Raw genomic sequence first — 17,918 nt, 5'->3', positions numbered from 1 at the left:
ATACTACCTGCCAGGTGCCGACATACCACAGGTTGAAATGCACTATTCTAATCCACAAAAAGCAAAATGTGCTATCTGGATACATTTCAAGGCTAGTCTTTTCCCAGGGAAGGGACAATTACATGTATACATATACTTGTTTACATACACTTTTCAGAAGACACTAGGAGGATTCACTTTTAACCGCCTCCATAAAGCACTCTGATTTCAGATTATGAGATATTTTTAAATTGATTAGAGATCTTCAGTTGGTTCATACCATCTTTAAATAAAAAATAGTTCCTCATCAAATCAGTAGTTCATTTTTTTTGCACTGATGTTAGAAGAAATTCAACTGATGCTGAGAAATTTAATTTTCTGACCATCTTTTTACTACAAATGTGTGTTTTTAATTTAAAAAGTTTTAAGTCAAAACAATAAGCAAATGTCTTTCAACAACACATAAATGCAAGCGCCTTAGTATGTATTCTGATGTATTTTTATTATTTCTAATATTTAGGGAGACCCCTCTATAAGAGTATACAAGTAACCATACATATAGAAACAACAGTAAAATACAATGCAATTTAGAAAAAACTACAGTATAAAAATGTAAACTATCAGCCTTTTGGACTATGATATATATACATTGCTTTTAAATGTAAATAATGTGATATTCTTGTTGTGCAGTATAGTAAATCTGGAGATTCCTCATAACAACTATGTCTACACAGTTAGTTACAATAAAAATGAATAAATTTGATCAGTTACTTGAATAAGTCACTTAGTGCTTGTTCTATGCTTGTTTTATATATTTTTGTTAATTAGCAATATCAATTGAATTCAGATGGATACCATCTAGACCCAGTAATTATACTCAAGGCGCATTACCCAAAAGGCATAGATAGAACATAATGTACAGATTATAATAAAACAATTATTTGCCTCACATGATAATGTCATGAGGCAAACTCCATCCTTACATGTTTGTATCACAGTCTAATGCAAGCACATAAGTTGTAGATTTTGCATCATGACACATGACCAACACTTTGGCCCCTTCATGGATGCCTGTGATTATAACCATGGTTTCCTTTACATTTTTCTTCAGATTCTTCTTTTAAAAGTTGCTTCATATTCTATTTACCTCAATATTCTAATGTGAAGTTTTTAAGTCATCCCTTTTTTTGTACCTAGTGAATTTTTTAACTTTTTTGTTCCTTGATCTGTTGCCATAATCCAATCAGCTTTGGGAACAATCCTGTGCTTTTTGTATATAAATATACATCTGCTATTAATACCCTAAAGTTTTGTTTTTTTGTACAGGGTAGCTTTGATGTATTATTTGAATCCAGCCAAAATGTAGCTTATTTAACAGAGCACAATCCAATAATTGTCAACTTACATTTGTTTTGGCAAATTTTCTGCTTGTTTTTCCATATTGTCTTTTCACTACACTGGTTTGATGCACCTTTCAAATAACTGTAGTTTATGTTCTACTTGAATTTATATTATTTTAAATTATTTCTAAGCACCTTGGACAATTGGTTCTCTTGATTCTCTAAATTTCCTTTTATCTAGATCAGTGATCCCCAATCTTTTGGGCACCAGGGACTGGTTCCGTGGAGTTTTTTCCACGGACTGGAGGGGGCGTGGTTTCATGTACTGCCTGCATCCCATGGATGGGGCTATGCTTGTTTGCGCAGACTGGTTTCTGGCATGCTGCAGACCAGTGCCAATCCACGAGCCAGGGGTTGGGAATCCCTGATCTAGATCCTTCTTCTCATTCCATCTGAGTCTGAATCTGAATATGATTGTGCTGAAGGTTCTTGCCAACCTGCATCTTACATATAAAGTTGATCTTGATGGCATCAAGGTCACATTTCCCAAACATAAATCTGCCAACATCATCATGTATAAATATGTAGCATAACCACAATGGAAGTAATTTATATTACCTATTATTTCAATGCATTCTATTTGGATGCCTTTCTTATTTATTTTTCCAACTCAAAATTGCTTAGTGGATTTTGAATAATTTTTTGAGACTGATTGTGTCATTGTAGAGAAAGGTGTATGTGTAACAAAGCAACGACTGCTCTCCTTATTGGTCACTTATTGATCATTCCAGGCTGTTGACAAGGAACAACCACCAGCAGACTGGTAGAATCTCAGATGAGCAAGAACCTGAGCGATGCCACTGCTGTTCCTTTCATAGCAGTGGCCTACTGTAGGTTTTCCAGTCAACACTAATATACGAGCCTGAATAGATGTTTGCTTGCTTATGTTAACATCGCTGTTCAAAACCAAAAACTAGTACAGGAGCATTGCATCAGATCACCAAAACATAACTGACCTATAAAGACAAGTTACATTTTAAATTTTATTTAAAGGTAAGATTATGAAATTCATGATTTATTTTTGGAAAAGAGTTCTACTTCTGATGCTATTTCTGAAAAGTTATTTATTTTTAATTGTACAAATAGCTGACAATCAACTGCGTTGTGTGCAAGAATATATTTCTATCTCAGAGGAAATAAGTTTCAAAAGTTATTAATAGTAGGCATACATCATTCTAACAGGCACTTTATAAATGAAATGGTAGCATGACATAGCCTTCCCTATGTACTTATGATTTAGAAAAACATCTACCTGATCAAAAATTACATTAAGACAAGATATAATCCATATAACCATTCTGAACTCAAAAGAAAAACTTCCAATTTCTTACCTTACATATTCCTTTTGTTAAATATCAGATCAAATTATTATAGAACTAAGAGACAGTCTCTTAGAAACACACTTTTCTCAAGGCTATGTTGCATTCAGTGTTATCTGTGTTATTAGCATATAGGTACTGAGAAAAAAACTTTCAAACTGAGGAAAGTTTCATATACAAAACTAAATTGAATATAAACTTTTCTCCATAAAACACTGCATAAATACAGATAAAAAATTCTTGGGTAAAGCAGCTTTAGATTTAAATCACATTAAAAGATTTCAGAGGCAGAGGTCTAAGTGTTCATTGATTTTGGTTTCCAAAACTTCAGATTGACAGACAGGGCAACATACATTTCTATTTTGGTCACTAGTGGACGTTTCTGAGATTGCTGTTTTTCTAGTCTCCTTGAGTTCTCCTTTCTTTAAAAAATAGTTGACAAACATAACTGAATCTTCCATTCTGGCTCGTTTTGCTGGGCCACCATTATGGATGTTGCTATTTCTCTGAGATGGCGACTGGGATCTTGGAGTCATTGTAGCTGATGCAGAAATTGTGGTTTCTGGAGTCCCTTTGTGAGGTATATCTGTTAGAGCCTTTGTAGAATTTGATTCTGACCTTTTTCCAACCAAAGAAGTATTTTTAACTGGTGAACCATTAACATTAGTATAAACTTTACGGTTAGCAACTGAAAATCTAGGAAATGTGACACTAGAAGCAGAACTATTTTCAGAACCGCTCTGAGAAAACGGAGAGGAAACGGTTGTGCAGGAAATATTTTGCTCAAACTTGATTTCATTTTTAGGATTTGACCTAAATGAACCAGCAGGTGAATGATATTGTGACTGGATCAGTTCTCTGGTCTTAATGCTTGGACTTATAGCTCCCTTTAATGATGATTCACTTCTTTTTCCTCCAAGGATATATCCTTTCCCACTAAAAGGTATTATGCTCTGTATGCTGCTTCCATGAGCTTTTCCTGAAATTACACCAGAAGTTGTTAGTTCAAATAAATGTCAGTCATTCCAAATGTTTTTCACTTGATATATTTACATGTACTAAGGAATGCCCATTGCAAAATGAACTTAGCAGATTTATTTGTAGGTAGAGAGGAAAAAAAAAGAGCTTGAAAGGTTTCCAGAATATTTGATGTATCAGCCATAAAATTGCACTTGTGGACAATTCTGCAAAACCAATATGCAATATGAGCACAACAAGCTAAATTTTAATTTATGCGGAATTTATTTTTTTCTATTTTTATTTTAGAGAACCAGTCTGATATAGTGGTTAAGACACAAAGCTAGAAACCATGAATCTCACCTTAGGCATAAAGCCAGCTGGGTGACTTTAGGCCTAAGTCTCAGACCTAGGAAGGTCTGAAAATGTTGCCAAGAAATCTACAAGGACTTGTCTAGGCAGTTACCAGGAATCAAGACTTTAAGGCCAAATCCAAACAAAATCCACTATATACCTATTTAAGGATTCTGGGATGGGAAACTAATTTACTAGTGGAATTAAGGAATTGAGAAAGTCTCTTATGGAAAACTTAATTCTGTTCCAACTGCTTTTAGAATCCAATCCAAAAGATAAATGCAAGTTTATCTCAAATCACCCTCATCTAGAAAATAGAAATTCAGTGCCTTTTGCTTTTGTACTGAACACAATTCTATATACTATTCTATATACAGCACTAGTGAGAAAAAATTAAGTAGCTTTCTAATTAACCTTTTCGTTTCGTTACATAGTTGGTAAATAACAAAAGGTACATACGTGAATCATCATTTAGGATTTTTGCTTGATCATCTTTCTTTTTGCACTTCTTGGAGCTATTGTTGGGCTCTCTGACCTTGATAAATGTTCCTCCACACCCCTTTTGGTGCTCTTCCCACCAATAGTCATTGGCAGATGGTGCCCTATTCATTACACGTTTTACATAGCCATAATAAGGCTTCCTATTTTGACATGGTCCATTACAACGCCACCAGTGCTGACGATAGAAATCCACCTCATCGTGAAATTCATGATAGATCTGAAATTAATCCAAGGAGGGGAAAAAGTACAGTATAACTTTCATTTTATGTAAATACATACACATCTGTCATGCTATACTATACTATACTATACTCCCTTTCAGGATAAGCAGTGATAATTCATAGTGCAGAAAAGGAGTGAGAAACAATAAATCAAACAAATTACAGGTTTAAGAGGGTCTGGACACCCCCATCCAATTACTACTTTCTTGATCTTCCACTTTCTCTATGTGTACTGATTCTTCCTTCATATATTTGTTTTCCAAACTGATTAACATGTATTTTCATTACATAAGCAAACTATTTCAATATATTTTTTTGTATTACTGATTCAAAGTTCAGTCCATATGAATTAATCACTTATTCATTCTTGACTGTAATCTATTGTCCAGAAGACTTAATTTTCCCATTCTCACTAATTTTTCTTATGTTTCCTCTGTATACTCAAATCCTTACTTTAACATGGGCAAAAGCACACTCTTAAATACAACTATTTTTCACTTCTTCAACAAACATTCATTCCTTTTTTACAGAATACGCGTGTTTCTACCAGCATTTGTATGTATTCCATATCTACCCATTTTCCCATTTTCAGTAAACATTTATGAAGGCGCACATTCTTCTGCTTGCTCTAGTCGCCCTCAGCCCAAAAGATGAAACTACATCTGCTAATAATAGAACTCTTGAAGATTGGCTGAAAATATCCACTCTGCTAGCGTATACTATCCCTCCATGAACTGGCTTGCCATCTCATCATGCCATCTCTTATTCTGTGCTTGAAGAATCAAAATGAGTCTATATATCACAAAAAGCCTTTACCGTAATATTGGCTCCTGTTAAGCGATTTATCCGGTGCATATGTTTGCAGAACTCTGGACCGTGGGACTCGCGATCCTTGTCATTATTAGTAACAAACAATAGGGCATGAATCATTTCATGCAGGAGAGTCTGAAATTAATTGATTACTTAAGTATCCATTTTCTAACAAAAGACAATTGCATATGCATATTTTTCAAAAAAATTTCTCAATTTCAGTTTACCCCCCATATGGTAAGAAAAATATGAACTGTATTGTGAAATGCGATGCTTACAATTCAGGTTTGTACCAATGTACTTGATTTACAATGGGAATTCATAAAACTGTTTTTACTTTGCATTTATTCCACAGCTATGTAGAACTGTTTGCAGTTATCAAGCAAATAGATCTATTGAACTTTTTTGCCCCAGTAAGCAAACAAACTTAGAAAGATAGCTTGCTTCTCTGTCACAAAAACAATCATGGAGGAGACAACAGAAAACCAAGACAGACTGGATGGGATGTCTTAGCTAACTGGCCATGGACCAGAGGCTCTCCATCCTCATAATAACAGAATTTCATTATCTCCTTGTTTGACATCCAATAACTAAGAGAAGCCCTTGGTCAAAATAACTATTATGTTATAATGAGGAAGAAAAAGAGTCTGAGAAGTAGATCTTGGATTTACAACATATGACATTTCTCATCCCATTATATAAGAAAGTAAAATATTATTATAGATCAGAAATAAAGCACATAGTACTACATGGGAGTTCCCTGATATTTTTTACAATACAGGATTCGTTCGTTCTTCTATCTTTGTAGAATTAAAATATTATCTTTAAAGCAAATGAGAGCTAATTCCTAGGAAAAAGTACTTCATTACATATATATATATATAGTACTGAACATCTGCAACCACACAGAGCATTAAGGTATGAATCAAAGTGCTCTATTCATAGAAAAGTTCTGGCTATTCATATAATTACTTGCTATATTTAGATATCTTACTATTATCCTGATATTATTAAGCATATTTCAAGATCTGATTTGTTACTGACAAAATATATTCCACAGTTTATGTATGCCTTCAACCACGTTAGGCTGCAAGAAATTTACACGGTGCATTCCATCTTTGTAGAAAGAATCTTACAATACCTCAACAAGATCTTTTCTTGGCCGTAATTTTAAAAGTGGTTCACTTAGTCGGATGGAGCACATTCCACCATGACCTTCATAGCAGCAAACTCCAGCACACCTAGAAGGCAAAGCAGAAACTATCATTTTTGTTTTCCAACAGCAAAAATCTATCAAAGCAGAATGTGATTGGAACAGTTATCCATTGCAATCTACTAGTTTTCTAGTAAGAGGACAATTTTTCAAGAAAGAGAAGTAGAAAAGTATTTAAAAGCAGCCCAGTTCTGTCTGAATTACATTGCTACCTCATCCTGCTGGTTTGTTGTAGCATAAAATCCAAGATTCAAGTACAAACATTTTACTGATATCGCTGATCCTGACCAGTATATGTATCTGATTATACATGCCCTGCATGGTTGTCAGGTAAAAGCTCTGCCTGCTTGCAATCAGGCAATCCAACCTTGGCTGACTAGGAAAGTTTATCAGAATCAGAAATAACAGGGTTGTAACTTAAGCTATCAAACCATCATCAGATAAAAATGTTGCAAATTTTTAATGGGTAGATGTGCTCTACCTTTAAAAAAAGGGGGGCGCAATGGCAGCAGCTCTAGAGCAGGGCTTTTCAATCAGTGGTACGGGTACCACCTGTGGTATATTGGCACTTGGCAGGTGGTATGCAACCATCCTAGAAAAGTAGCGGGGGAGGGGAATGAGCTGAACCGGTGGCAGTACCACACAAGCCTGAGTGAGAGATGGCTGGAGCTGCAGGACTGTCAGGGCTCAGCGGAAGCACCAGGATCAGCGCCAGGCTCCAGCTGATCGGCACTTCTTCGGGGCTGTCAGGGCTCAGTGGAAGCGCCAGGATCAGCGCCAGGCTCCAGCTGGAGCTCAGCGCTGATCCTGGTGCTTCTGCTGAGCCCAGAAGCACCAATCAGCAGGAAAGCAGCACTGATCCTGGTGCTTCTGCTGAGCCAAGAAGTGCCAATCAGCTGGAATGTTGCAGCATCTCCAGGGTCTTGTGATTTATATTCAGATGCTTGGCAACTGATTCATATTTGTGACGGTCACAGTGTCCGAGGGTCATGTGAAGTGACCAAAAGTGCTGCAACCACCCAGCAGGGGAATAAAAACCAAACACCCCCCACCCCACCCCCGCCGCCAATCCTCAACAGAAATGCTCACAACAATGAAAACCTTGGTCAGGAGGAAGAGCGCCGCCGGGTGGGCAGGCAGGTGTCTTGCTCGGCTTGCCTTGCCTTTTCAGTGCCATTGTAACTTTGAACAGTCACTAAGCGAACTGTTGTAAGTCGAGGACTACCTGTACTTTATCACTTTTTTCCTTTTTTTTTTTGGTTGGTCATCAAGTTTTCAACACCTTGCTAGGCGACTGGTGGTACTCAGATGTTGCCATATCCTAAAAGTGGTACAATGGGTGAAAAGGTTGAAAAGCCCTGCTCTAGAGGCATCTTTGTTGACACTTGAGCCTGCGAGACTGACACTTGAGCCTGCGAGACTGCCTTTCCTCCCCCCACCCCCACCCCCGATATTCTCTGCACTACCATTCCCAGGACTGCAAGCAGCAGAGAATTCTGGGAGTGGTAGTCCTATCATCCCTGGAGGGCGTCTCTTTAGGGATGCCTCCCTCCCTGTTTCCCCGGCGCTTTCTTCGGCGTACAGAGTCATGCGCGGGCTCCATTTTACTTCCACCGCCGCCAGGCGCCCCCAGAAGAGGGTCTCGTTGAACTGCAGAAAGAGGCCCCTCACGTCGGGGTTCGGGTCCAGCAACTCCCAGGCATCGTCTATCAGCGAGAGTGGCCGAGGAGGATCAGAGGAGATCGTCTGAACCCGCACCTCCGCGTCCTCCGCTTCCCATTCCTCCTGCAACTGCAGGGCCAGCAAAAAGTCCTCGTCCATCGTGTCTCGAAGAAGCGACATTCGAGCTGCCGACAGGCGCCATCCACCCGCCGGAAGCGGCTGTTCAATCTGGCGCATGCGCTAAACCCCATGTCTCATAACATTTCTCATTAGTCTTCGATGCTGCAACGCGCTTGCGCATCTCTCCAGACATCCGGAACTGAAGCCTGATCTACACAAGATACATTTATGGTAACGTGCGAAACGGAGAGCGACGTGTCGCCGTTCCTTGACGTCTTACGTTTCCCGCAGGCTCTTCTCGCCTGAAGATCCTCGCCAGCGACTGTTTATTTTTTTTCCGGCGCAGGCGCTCTTCGGAGTGTTTCCTCCGTGGGCCTTCCTTCGTCTCTGCTCTTTGGGTCTCTCGCTGCTGCGGCTCAGGCATGGCGGTGTCTCTGGGGGAGGTGGCTGCAGTCGGTGGCGCTAGCCGTTTGCGGCGGCAACTGGAGTCCGGGAGTTACGCGGCGGAGGAGTACGTGAAGCAACTGTCCCAGCAGTCGGATGGGGACCGGGACCTGCAGGAGCACCGGCAGCGCATTCAGGCGCTGAGCGAGGAGACGGCGCAGAGCCTCAAGCGCAACGTCTACCAGAACTACCGGCAGTTCATCGAGACGGCCCGCGAGATCAGCTACCTGGAGAGCGAGATGTACCAGCTCAGCCACATCCTCACCGAGCAGAAAGGCATCATGGAAACCGTCACCCAGGCCCTGTTGCTGCAGTCCAATACCGGCGAGCGAGAAGACCCGGCTGTCGCGGGAGCCCGGCGAGCTGCCGCGGCCGCCACCGACCCCCACGCGAACCCTTTCCTGCCTCTCTCCGGCAAGGACGCCTCGGCCAACGAGGAGGGCCGACAGCGAACTCTCACCACCCTCCTGGAGAAAGTGGAGGGCTGCCGAGACCTGCTGCCAGAGAGCCCCGGCAAGTACCTCGTGTACAACGGGGACCTGGTGGAATACGACGCCGACCACATGGTGCAGATTCAGAAAGTGCATGCTTTCCTTATGAATGACTGCTTGCTGGTGGCGGCATGGCTGCCCAACCGGCGGGGCATGTACCGTTACGATGCCCTCTACCCGCTGGATGGGCTGGCTGTGGTTAATGTCAAGGACAACCCCCCCATGAAGGATATGTTCAAGTTGCTTATGTTCCCCGAGAGTCGCATCTTCCAAGCTGAGAATGCCAAGATCAAGAAAGAGTGGTTGGAAGTGTTGGAGGAGGCAAAAAGAAATCGAGTTCTCAGTGAGAAACGAAGGCTGGAGCAGGAGGTGCCAATGCGGACTCTTCCAGTGCCTGCTGAGACTACAAATCCTTTTGAAGTAGACGAGGAAGAGGAGGAGGAGGAGGAGGAAGAAAAGAAGGCAATACCGGAAGAAGAAATGGTGGATCTGTCATTAGAATGGATTCAGGAACTGCCAGAAGACTTGGATGTCTGCATTGCTCAGAGAGACTTTGAAGGGGCAGTTGATTTGTTAGATAAGCTGAAGGAATATCTGAGTGACAAACCTGTGACCCAGATGGTTAAAGAATTGCGAGCAAAGGTAGATGAAAGAGTCCGCCAGCTCACTGAGGTCCTTGTGTTTGAATTGTCTCCAGATAGGTCTCTCCGAGGAGGGCCCAGAGCTACCCGACGAGCTGTTTCTCAGCTCATTCGCTTGGGCCAGTCAACTAAAGCATGTGAACTTTTCTTGAAAAATAGGGAAGCTGCTGTTCACACAGCCATCCGACAGTTGCGCATTGAGGGTGCCACTTTGCTGTATATTCACAAACTTTGTCATGTCTTCTTTACCAGCCTGTTAGAGACTGCAAGAGAGTTTCAGACTGACTTTGCTGGAAACAGTGGGTGTTACTCAGCTTTTGTGGTCTGGGCCCGGTCTACCATGCGCATGTTTGTAGATGCATTCAGCAAACAGGTGTTTGATAGTAAGGAGAGTTTATCTACTGCTGCTGAGTGTGTAAAGGTAAGTAAATGGAGGGGAATGGAGTAAAAACTGGAAAAAGTCTGTCGGTGCATCCCTAATAGAGAAGTATTTGGGCAGTGTTTTGGAATGTAGTGGCTGCTCAGTTCTAAATCCTTCTCCTGCCTAGTCATATCAGCAGCTTGGAGATTATGCTGAGGCCTCCTAGTACAGATATACACATAACTGCAACACAGGAAAGCAGAAATGCACATACAGCATTTTCTTTTGTTACACAAAACAAAATGCCTATGTTCAATTGGTAAAAGGGCTGGAAGACAGCAACATTTTCATTTCCAGTTCTGCTTGTGGTAAATGGACTCGCCCTCTAACATTTGGAAAAGACAGGTTAGTCATATGCACTGCCTTTGCATAGCAGCTGGATCTTAACCACAGATCCTGTCTTACCTGAAAAAGTACATTTTGCTTTATAGAACAAAGGATGAGCCTCTGTATAATGTTGCTTTTTTACTGTTCAAAACAAGTTGCAAGCGCACATCTGTCAGTTTTTATTTTTTCTCTTATCTCTGAAAAGACTGGAATGGAATGGAATGGAATACAGACCACTCTTCTGTTCACCTAAATCGTGGGAGTAATGGAAATAAAACTTGTCTTTTATCCAGTTTTATTTCATATTGGCATTAACATTAGGGATAAAATTTAAATTACTGGAGAATATGTTTCTTTTAAATGTATGAAGCAAGTTTCATTTATATGTTTTAAATTAAGATAGTTACAGCATTTTTTTTTATTTTTACTTAAATTTTAGCATAAGTAATGTTCACATGGATTAGATCTGCATTGTCTTTAATGTTAGGTGGGACAATAAAAGCCAAGAATGGGGGTTAAACTGTTCATGGATTTCATTCTTCCTCTGTCATATGTTTGTGGGCAGATTGAATAAGAAACCTAAGAAATAATGTATCTTGAAATGCAGTCTCCAAACATGAGGCAGTCTCTGTTCATATTTATTGAGTGGCACAAAGCCTATTTTGAGCTTTATACAAACTTTGACATACTTGTGCCATATGTTGAATTAGGCCCTGGTAGAAAAGAACCACCTTCTGAATTCAAATTATATTTAGTATTTATAACTTTCCTTCCCTCATTCCCTTCCTCTTTTTGCCTATTATGTAATAGATATTAACATCCATCATTGACATTCTGCAGCAAATTCTCCCAAGAAATGTAGTTGTCAGCTGATTAAAATGTAGCCCACCCCTGGATTATCTATTAATGATCCACACTGTAATATTATGCAGAGATTGGTTTTGAAATAGTCCTAAGCTATGTGTCAGTGTTAGTTTCCAATAGGAACATTATTTTACCATCTCTCTGTTGTGCAATTTCTTTAGATTTAATTTAATTAATCATGTCATTTGTTGTTGAAGGTGGCCAAGGAACATTGTAAGCAACTCAGCAATATTGGTCTGGATTTGACCTTCATTATTCATGCCCTATTAGTAAAAGATATCAAAGGAGCTTTGCAGAGCTACAAAGATATCATAATTGAGGCCACAAAACATCGTAACTCTGAAGAGATGTGGAGAAGAATGAACCTGATGACTCCTGAAGCCTTAGGGAAGCTTAGAGAGGAAATGAGGAGCTGTGGTGTGACCAGTTTTGACCAGTACACTGGAGATGACTGCTGGGTGAATCTTAGCTACACTGTTGTGGCTTTCACGAAACAGACCATGGCTTTCTTGGAAGAAGCTCTCAAGTTGTATTTCCCTGAGCTGCACATGGTTCTGCTAGAAAGTCTAATGGAGATAATCCTTGTGGCCATCCAACATGTTGATTACAGTTTACGGTGTGAACAGGATCCTGAGAAGAAAGCATTCATCAGGCAAAATGCATCTTTTCTCTATGAAACTGTTCTTCCTGTTGTGGAAAAAAGATTTGAGGAAGGTGTTGGAAAGCCTGCTAAGCAGTTGCAGGATCTGAGGAATGTTTCACGACTAATGCGTATTAATCCTGAAAGTACTACCTCAGTGGTGTGACATGTAATGCCTCAATAGTTTTTATATAAAGATTGTATATATTTGTGTACATACATACATAAACTAATGATTATCAAATATAGCAAAGCTCTCATAAGTTAATTATGTTTGGCAAATACAAGAGACAGAAAATAAAAGAAAGCAAATATTGTAGTGTGAAAGCTCAAGTAACATCTCTTTTTTGAAGGTCTGATGGTGACTGTTTAAATTTCAAGACATCCTATGATGACATCTGCTTATGTTAATAAATAATGTTATTTAAATATATATGTAATTAGGTGCTCAAGAAAAAACTTCTGATCCTTTTTAGGAATGTAAATTATGAGATGCATCTAGATTTCTTCATATTAGGTAGGGGTATACATGAAATAGGAAAAATGTTTTAAACTATCTGCTGTATTCCAAGTGTTCTGTTGAATTGTTCCATATCACCCACAGTTTAGCCAGAACCCAAACCCAGAATACTTTGGTTATTCTGGGTTTCAGATGGCACAAAATCCAAGTGGGCCAAATAGGGTTATAGTATGTATTACTCCTCTTTCCCTTTCGTCTCCCTCAATGCTTCCCAGTGAGCCATAGCTCATCATACTGAGAACAGCCAATAGGAGGAAGGGAAAGGGGAGATCTGCACCACCCCTTTCCCAGTACTTTCCCTTTAAGCCATCTCCAGTGTTCTAGTAGAGCATATATCAGTGGCCCTTATCCCTATTTCCCTGGCACTTCCCTCTTCTTTGCCATTACTGACATTCCAGAATGGCATGTAGCACTTGTTTGCCTTTCTCGCTGATTGGCCCAGGATTTGCCTTCCCTTCAGGTGCCAGGGTTCCTGCATGTCTCTCTCCCCCCCCAACCCAAAGATCATTTCTGCCTGAAACAAAACAACTCTTGTTTGCTGTTCACAATTCATCAAGCCAAAACATGCATATCAGTTTGGGCATTGGCCTCTAAAGCTGGCTATAGTGCAGGAAACAAAGCAGTCTTGCATAAACCCCTCTCAGATGATGAGGAAATACTACAAAAGCTGCAATCAATAGTTTGGTTCAAAAGAATCCAGCTTAAAAAATCTTTGAAAATTAACATTCAGCATGGGGTCTGCACTCTTAATGATAGCATTTCTATTGTACACATATTTTTGTCAATAATAAATGCTACTTGAAGCATAAAATTTGTTTCTTTTTGATTTTCAGCAGGTGAAGAATAATTTCAAATAATATAATAGTTGTCTCAAAAAGGTAAGCCTGCCACTATTTCTGAATTTTGCTGCAGTTTTGCCAGTGCTTCCTGACATCACTGAAGCCAAATCTACTTTTTAAAAAATGAAACTCTTCTTAGTTAGAAATGGAAAGTGCTATAACTAACCACAAAAGTTGTGCTTGATCCAAGTTTTCATGTACCCATCTACACATATCCTTTCAATTGCAAACAGTGATGTTAATTTGAGAGAAGATATGTAATCTATTCAGTTCATTATGTCTTTTATGTGGTCATCAGTGATCAGTTGAAACTAGAAAGAAATGGAGAACAGTTTTACAATGTTAAGAAATCTGATTCTCTGAAAATTCCATGATGTGAAAAATCACCCACGTACAACTAAGTAGTGAAGGATGGAACATTTAGGGTACGGCAAGAAGAAATTGGATGGAGGCTTATCTGAATTAAAAAAAATAAAAATTTACCCAGGCAATTCATCATGTAAAATTGTAGTAACTCCATAGTTTTGCCCACAGTGATTATGTATTAATATGGGTAGAGGGTTAGATTTGTTTCTCTTTTTAAAGAAAAAAATACGCTAAACAAGGTAAATGCCTATTGAAGGAATCCCTATCAAAATATACTGGTGTAATATAATTATCTAATGAGCACTAAGCCAGAATGAATAACTCCAGAAAAGTGCTCCAATTTGTTGACGAGAACAACATTATGTTCAGTAGAATGTAAAATTAAATGCTACGTTGAAAATATTAAAGACTTGCTACTACTATGTTGTGGCCTTTAAAATTGTGGCATGGAGATTGGGTGAATTGACTTTGCCATTTAAACAAATACTCCAGAAAAAAGAGGCAAGGGGAAAATTATTTTTACCTCACGTTTATAGTTGAGTCAAACTATATGAATGTGGGACGATTGTACATGTTCTGTTCTAGCTGACGGTCACGGAAAAACATTTATTAGCAGAATATCTGCATCTTTCTCCAGAGGAATGTGGGTATAAAAATGTTTTGAACATAACCAATCTAATATTCACTGGAGATATATAGGCCTGCATTTCAGAGGACACAAAATTAAATTCTGCCACTTTATTTGCTGCAACAAAAGAAAGGCCCCAATGCTGAGGGTTATAGCAGTTTCATGCCTCTTGTATAGATAGAATGACACTTAGGACTTTGCTTACAGCAGCCTCAGCAGACCAAAGAAGCTACAATTTAATTGGAGGGAAGTCTATAGGGTAGATCTGGGTATCTGAACAATACTAAATAGTTGGAATTTAGGAATTTATTTATGCCATGCCCTAAGAATGCATGCAGACTTAATGAAAGGAAACACTGCCCAATGTCCAGGTTTTTTATTTAATACTTTGTCATACTTTGCACCCCTTCTCTTTTCCCCCACAGTAACAATCCTGTTAAGTAAGCTGGGCTGAGACAAATTGACCCAAGGTTATCTAAGAAACCTCTCTGGCATATATAAGTCTGCTTCATATTCACTCACTTGAACTTGATACGAAGTATGGAATTGAGGACGGTTTTAAATATTGACACTTGCTCTTCATTAATCAAAGCCCAAAGGAAGCCTGATAATGTTGCAGAGCACCAATTTTGAACTCATGTTTACAAGAGTAAAAAAAAAATTCAGGCCTAAAAACATTTAAGAAAAAAATGGAGGTTGGCTGTCATCCAATGTTTTATGTAAGGAACCATGATTACCTATCCAACTACACAAAAAGGTAAAATTGATGCTGTCCTAAAGGCAGCAACAGACAGCTACCTTGTTAGCCTTTTTTTAATTAATAAATTTTATAATTGTCCATTATGACAGCTGTTTTGTGAAAGACCAACCTCCCATTTGGTGAATTGCCTGTAACATGCCCACAAAATTTCAATTCACCAAAATGCTAATAAGCACTCCCCAAAGATAGGAAAGACCCTTTTTAAAGACAGGTTTATAAAAGGAATAGATGCCTTTATGGAGAAAAAGCTTATCCAGTGCTATTAGCCATGATGCTGGGCTGGAGATGAGACTTGACGCTATGGATCTTGGATTGATTTATGGAAAGCATTCTTAATAAACTTAAATTTGTGAGATGCAGAGATTAAGATTGCTAAATCCACATTTTCACCATCATGGTGACACAAATTATTATGCCAATGTTCAGCTGCTAATTAGATCAGGCACAAGCCTTGTCAGACACTATTAACTACTTATGTTCTGCACTGAAGCCTGAAATGACACATTAAATGCTTATACGAATAATGCTATGACCTCCAGATGAATGAAATTAACTGTGTTCAACCATTTATCATTTATGTCCATTGGTTACCTATTTATTTGATCAGCATAACTACTTAGGGAGACAACTAGAAAATGATACATATTTATCTCATGCAGTATTTTGCTGTAGGGCATAGCTTTAATTCTAATATTTTTGAACCTCTGAAATAATTGCTTTTATCTTTTGGTCAGACATTATTTGGTCAGTTAGTAACCATTCAAGAAAACATTTGAATATCACTTTACTTCAAAGACTGATTTTCAAAACATAGTTTCTTCTCTAATATTTATCCTCATATTCAACATACAAAATGCAAAAAAAACCAGTCCTATTCTTACCAACATGTTGGTATCTCTGATAATACAGGGGATTCATTCTTGTTTGTTTCAAAATCTGCCTCTAATTTGGTTCAGGATACTGTATCCTAGCAAATGTGTGGATATGTTGGCTAATATACAATCATTCAGAAATTCTGGCACAAACCATCATATTAGTTTACTTTTTCCACAGGTTACAAGTCAGGATATTTGCTTCATTGCAAACTTCAAATGTGTAATCAGATAACTTTTGTGGTTGGTTAGTTTTTAATTTAATTATATAATAGTTATAATACTGAATAAATCATTATGTATTGTGGTATGAACATTATGGAACAATCAAAATTAAGGCATTTTACCTTGTTATAATTAAGGTTTGATATTTACAAATTTAAAAAAAACCAGAAGGTAGGGAGCAATGTTTATTTTAATTTTTTTAAAGGTAATCTTTGTTTGCAGATGACCACGTTTAGGGTTACCATGGATTTCACAGTAAATTGCATCAAGATTCTTTGCATGGTTTTCCTGGATTTTATGGAAACGTTTGGAGGCCTATCAATATTCTCCATGTTAAGTTTCCCTCATAATGGCAGAAAACCTTGTCACCAATTTTCAGCAATCACAGTTAGAGAAGGTTTCAAGTTACCCATTCTTGTTTTAAAAGGACATGTATCTTAGATCTCCACAGTTGCTCACTATAGATTACTTATTGATATTCATAATTTAATTGGTGAATCATCATCAATAGCTACATGCAATAAAATTAGGCAGATAGTTAAATTGGTGATTAATAATAAACTAAATTATCAGTAGCTACATGCAAGAAAATTAGACAGCCTGTCTCAAATCAGATACTGATGAACTAAACTCCCAGCAATCGTCTTGATTATGGTTCCTAGGAATTGTAAGGCACAACAACTAGCAACCTCTGATACCTATGCTTAGCCGACCAGCTTTGAGTATCAGCTGTGGGGAGTCTTGGCATGCACTGAGCTAGTTTGACTTTTGTCCCATCATCTTATAGTTTCCAGAGTAGTTGTTTGGAAATCTTTGGTCTGTCCAATCAGCTGTGGTTTAAAACACTGGCTGTATCATGCTGAGATAAAACACTGGCTAATCGCTGGCTTAGAGTATTTTGCAAAGTCAACCAGTATTACAGGTTACAGTTCAATCAATTTGGGTTTAATTCAGTAAACAATTATTCTCTTAATTATAGATTAGCATGTATGAACACCGGCCATTGGTCAATCAAACATAAGCAATAGATGATCTGTGCAGCAGGTGGCAGTCTTCTCCCTCTAAACTAAAGCAGCTGAATAAGTAAAATGTGCCAACAATTAGTGGACACAATTTACATCTAACTTGCAACACAGAGGACATCATGATAGCAATCATTTTTGTATATTTGAAGTAGTATGATAACATTGTAACAGAGATAGCTATAATGCAATGGTGCATAATATAATTTATTAGGTCAATTTTAATAAGAAAAAACCTTCAATCTGTTGCTGTCCAGACCGAATAGGATCTGGAAAAGTGATGAAATGTTATTGATAATTAAATGCTTCAATAAACAACACT

At 38.6% G+C, this 17,918-nt stretch overlaps 2 protein-coding genes across 4 annotated transcripts; one reads left to right on the top strand and one right to left on the bottom strand.

Moving 5' to 3' along the window:
* Nucleotides 1-462: 462 nt before the first annotated feature.
* SPRTN (SprT-like N-terminal domain) lies at nucleotides 463-8,693 on the bottom strand. Of its 3 annotated transcripts, none has more exons than XM_039332885.1 (5): nucleotides 8,513-8,693; nucleotides 6,683-6,782; nucleotides 5,548-5,676; nucleotides 4,469-4,727; nucleotides 463-3,677 (listed from the first exon to the last, which is right to left on the bottom strand). In XM_039332885.1, exons 1-5 carry the CDS (start codon nucleotides 8,665-8,667, stop codon nucleotides 2,980-2,982), a joined length of 1,341 nt encoding a protein of 446 aa, XP_039188819.1. In that variant the 5' UTR covers nucleotides 8,668-8,693; the 3' UTR covers nucleotides 463-2,979. The 3 variants fall into 3 exon arrangements, with proteins under 3 accessions (XP_039188819.1, XP_039188818.1, XP_039188820.1); XM_039332884.1 differs by having other exon boundaries at nucleotides 8,337-8,671; XM_039332886.1 differs by having other exon boundaries at nucleotides 8,426-8,606.
* A 229-nt stretch (nucleotides 8,694-8,922) lies between these two features.
* On the top strand, nucleotides 8,923-17,918 carry EXOC8 (exocyst complex component 8). The gene is made up of 2 exons (XM_039332883.1): nucleotides 8,923-10,533; nucleotides 11,922-17,918. The coding sequence occupies exons 1-2, from the start codon at nucleotides 8,959-8,961 to the stop codon at nucleotides 12,528-12,530; spliced, it is 2,184 nt and encodes a 727-aa protein (XP_039188817.1). The 5' UTR covers nucleotides 8,923-8,958; the 3' UTR covers nucleotides 12,531-17,918.

Source organism: Crotalus tigris, unplaced genomic scaffold, assembly GCF_016545835.1.
Source record: "Crotalus tigris isolate CLP2741 ecotype Arizona unplaced genomic scaffold, ASM1654583v1 scf7180000024467.898045, whole genome shotgun sequence".
NCBI classification, from domain to species: Eukaryota; Metazoa; Chordata; class Lepidosauria; order Squamata; family Viperidae; genus Crotalus; species Crotalus tigris.
The sequence above is the reverse complement of the archived record's forward strand: the minus strand, read 5'-3'. Positions and strand labels throughout refer to the sequence as shown.

Excerpts from the sequence above, each read along its gene's own strand:
- SPRTN (XM_039332884.1), bottom strand. The coding sequence starts at position 8,653 with ATGCGCCAGATTGAACAGCCGCTTCCGGCGGGTGGATGGCGCCTGTCG. Across the intron at positions 5,677-6,682 it reads CAAGAAAAGATCTTGTTGAG|ACTCTCCTGCATGAAATGAT; the intron begins GTATTGTAAGAT and ends AATTAATTTCAG. Across the intron at positions 3,678-4,468 it reads AATCCTAAATGATGATTCAC|GAAAAGCTCATGGAAGCAGC; the intron begins GTATGTACCTTT and ends GTGTAATTTCAG.
- EXOC8 (XM_039332883.1), top strand. The coding sequence starts at position 8,959 with ATGGCGGTGTCTCTGGGGGAGGTGGCTGCAGTCGGTGGCGCTAGCCGT. Across the intron at positions 10,534-11,921 it reads CTGCTGCTGAGTGTGTAAAG|GTGGCCAAGGAACATTGTAA; the intron begins GTAAGTAAATGG and ends TTGTTGTTGAAG.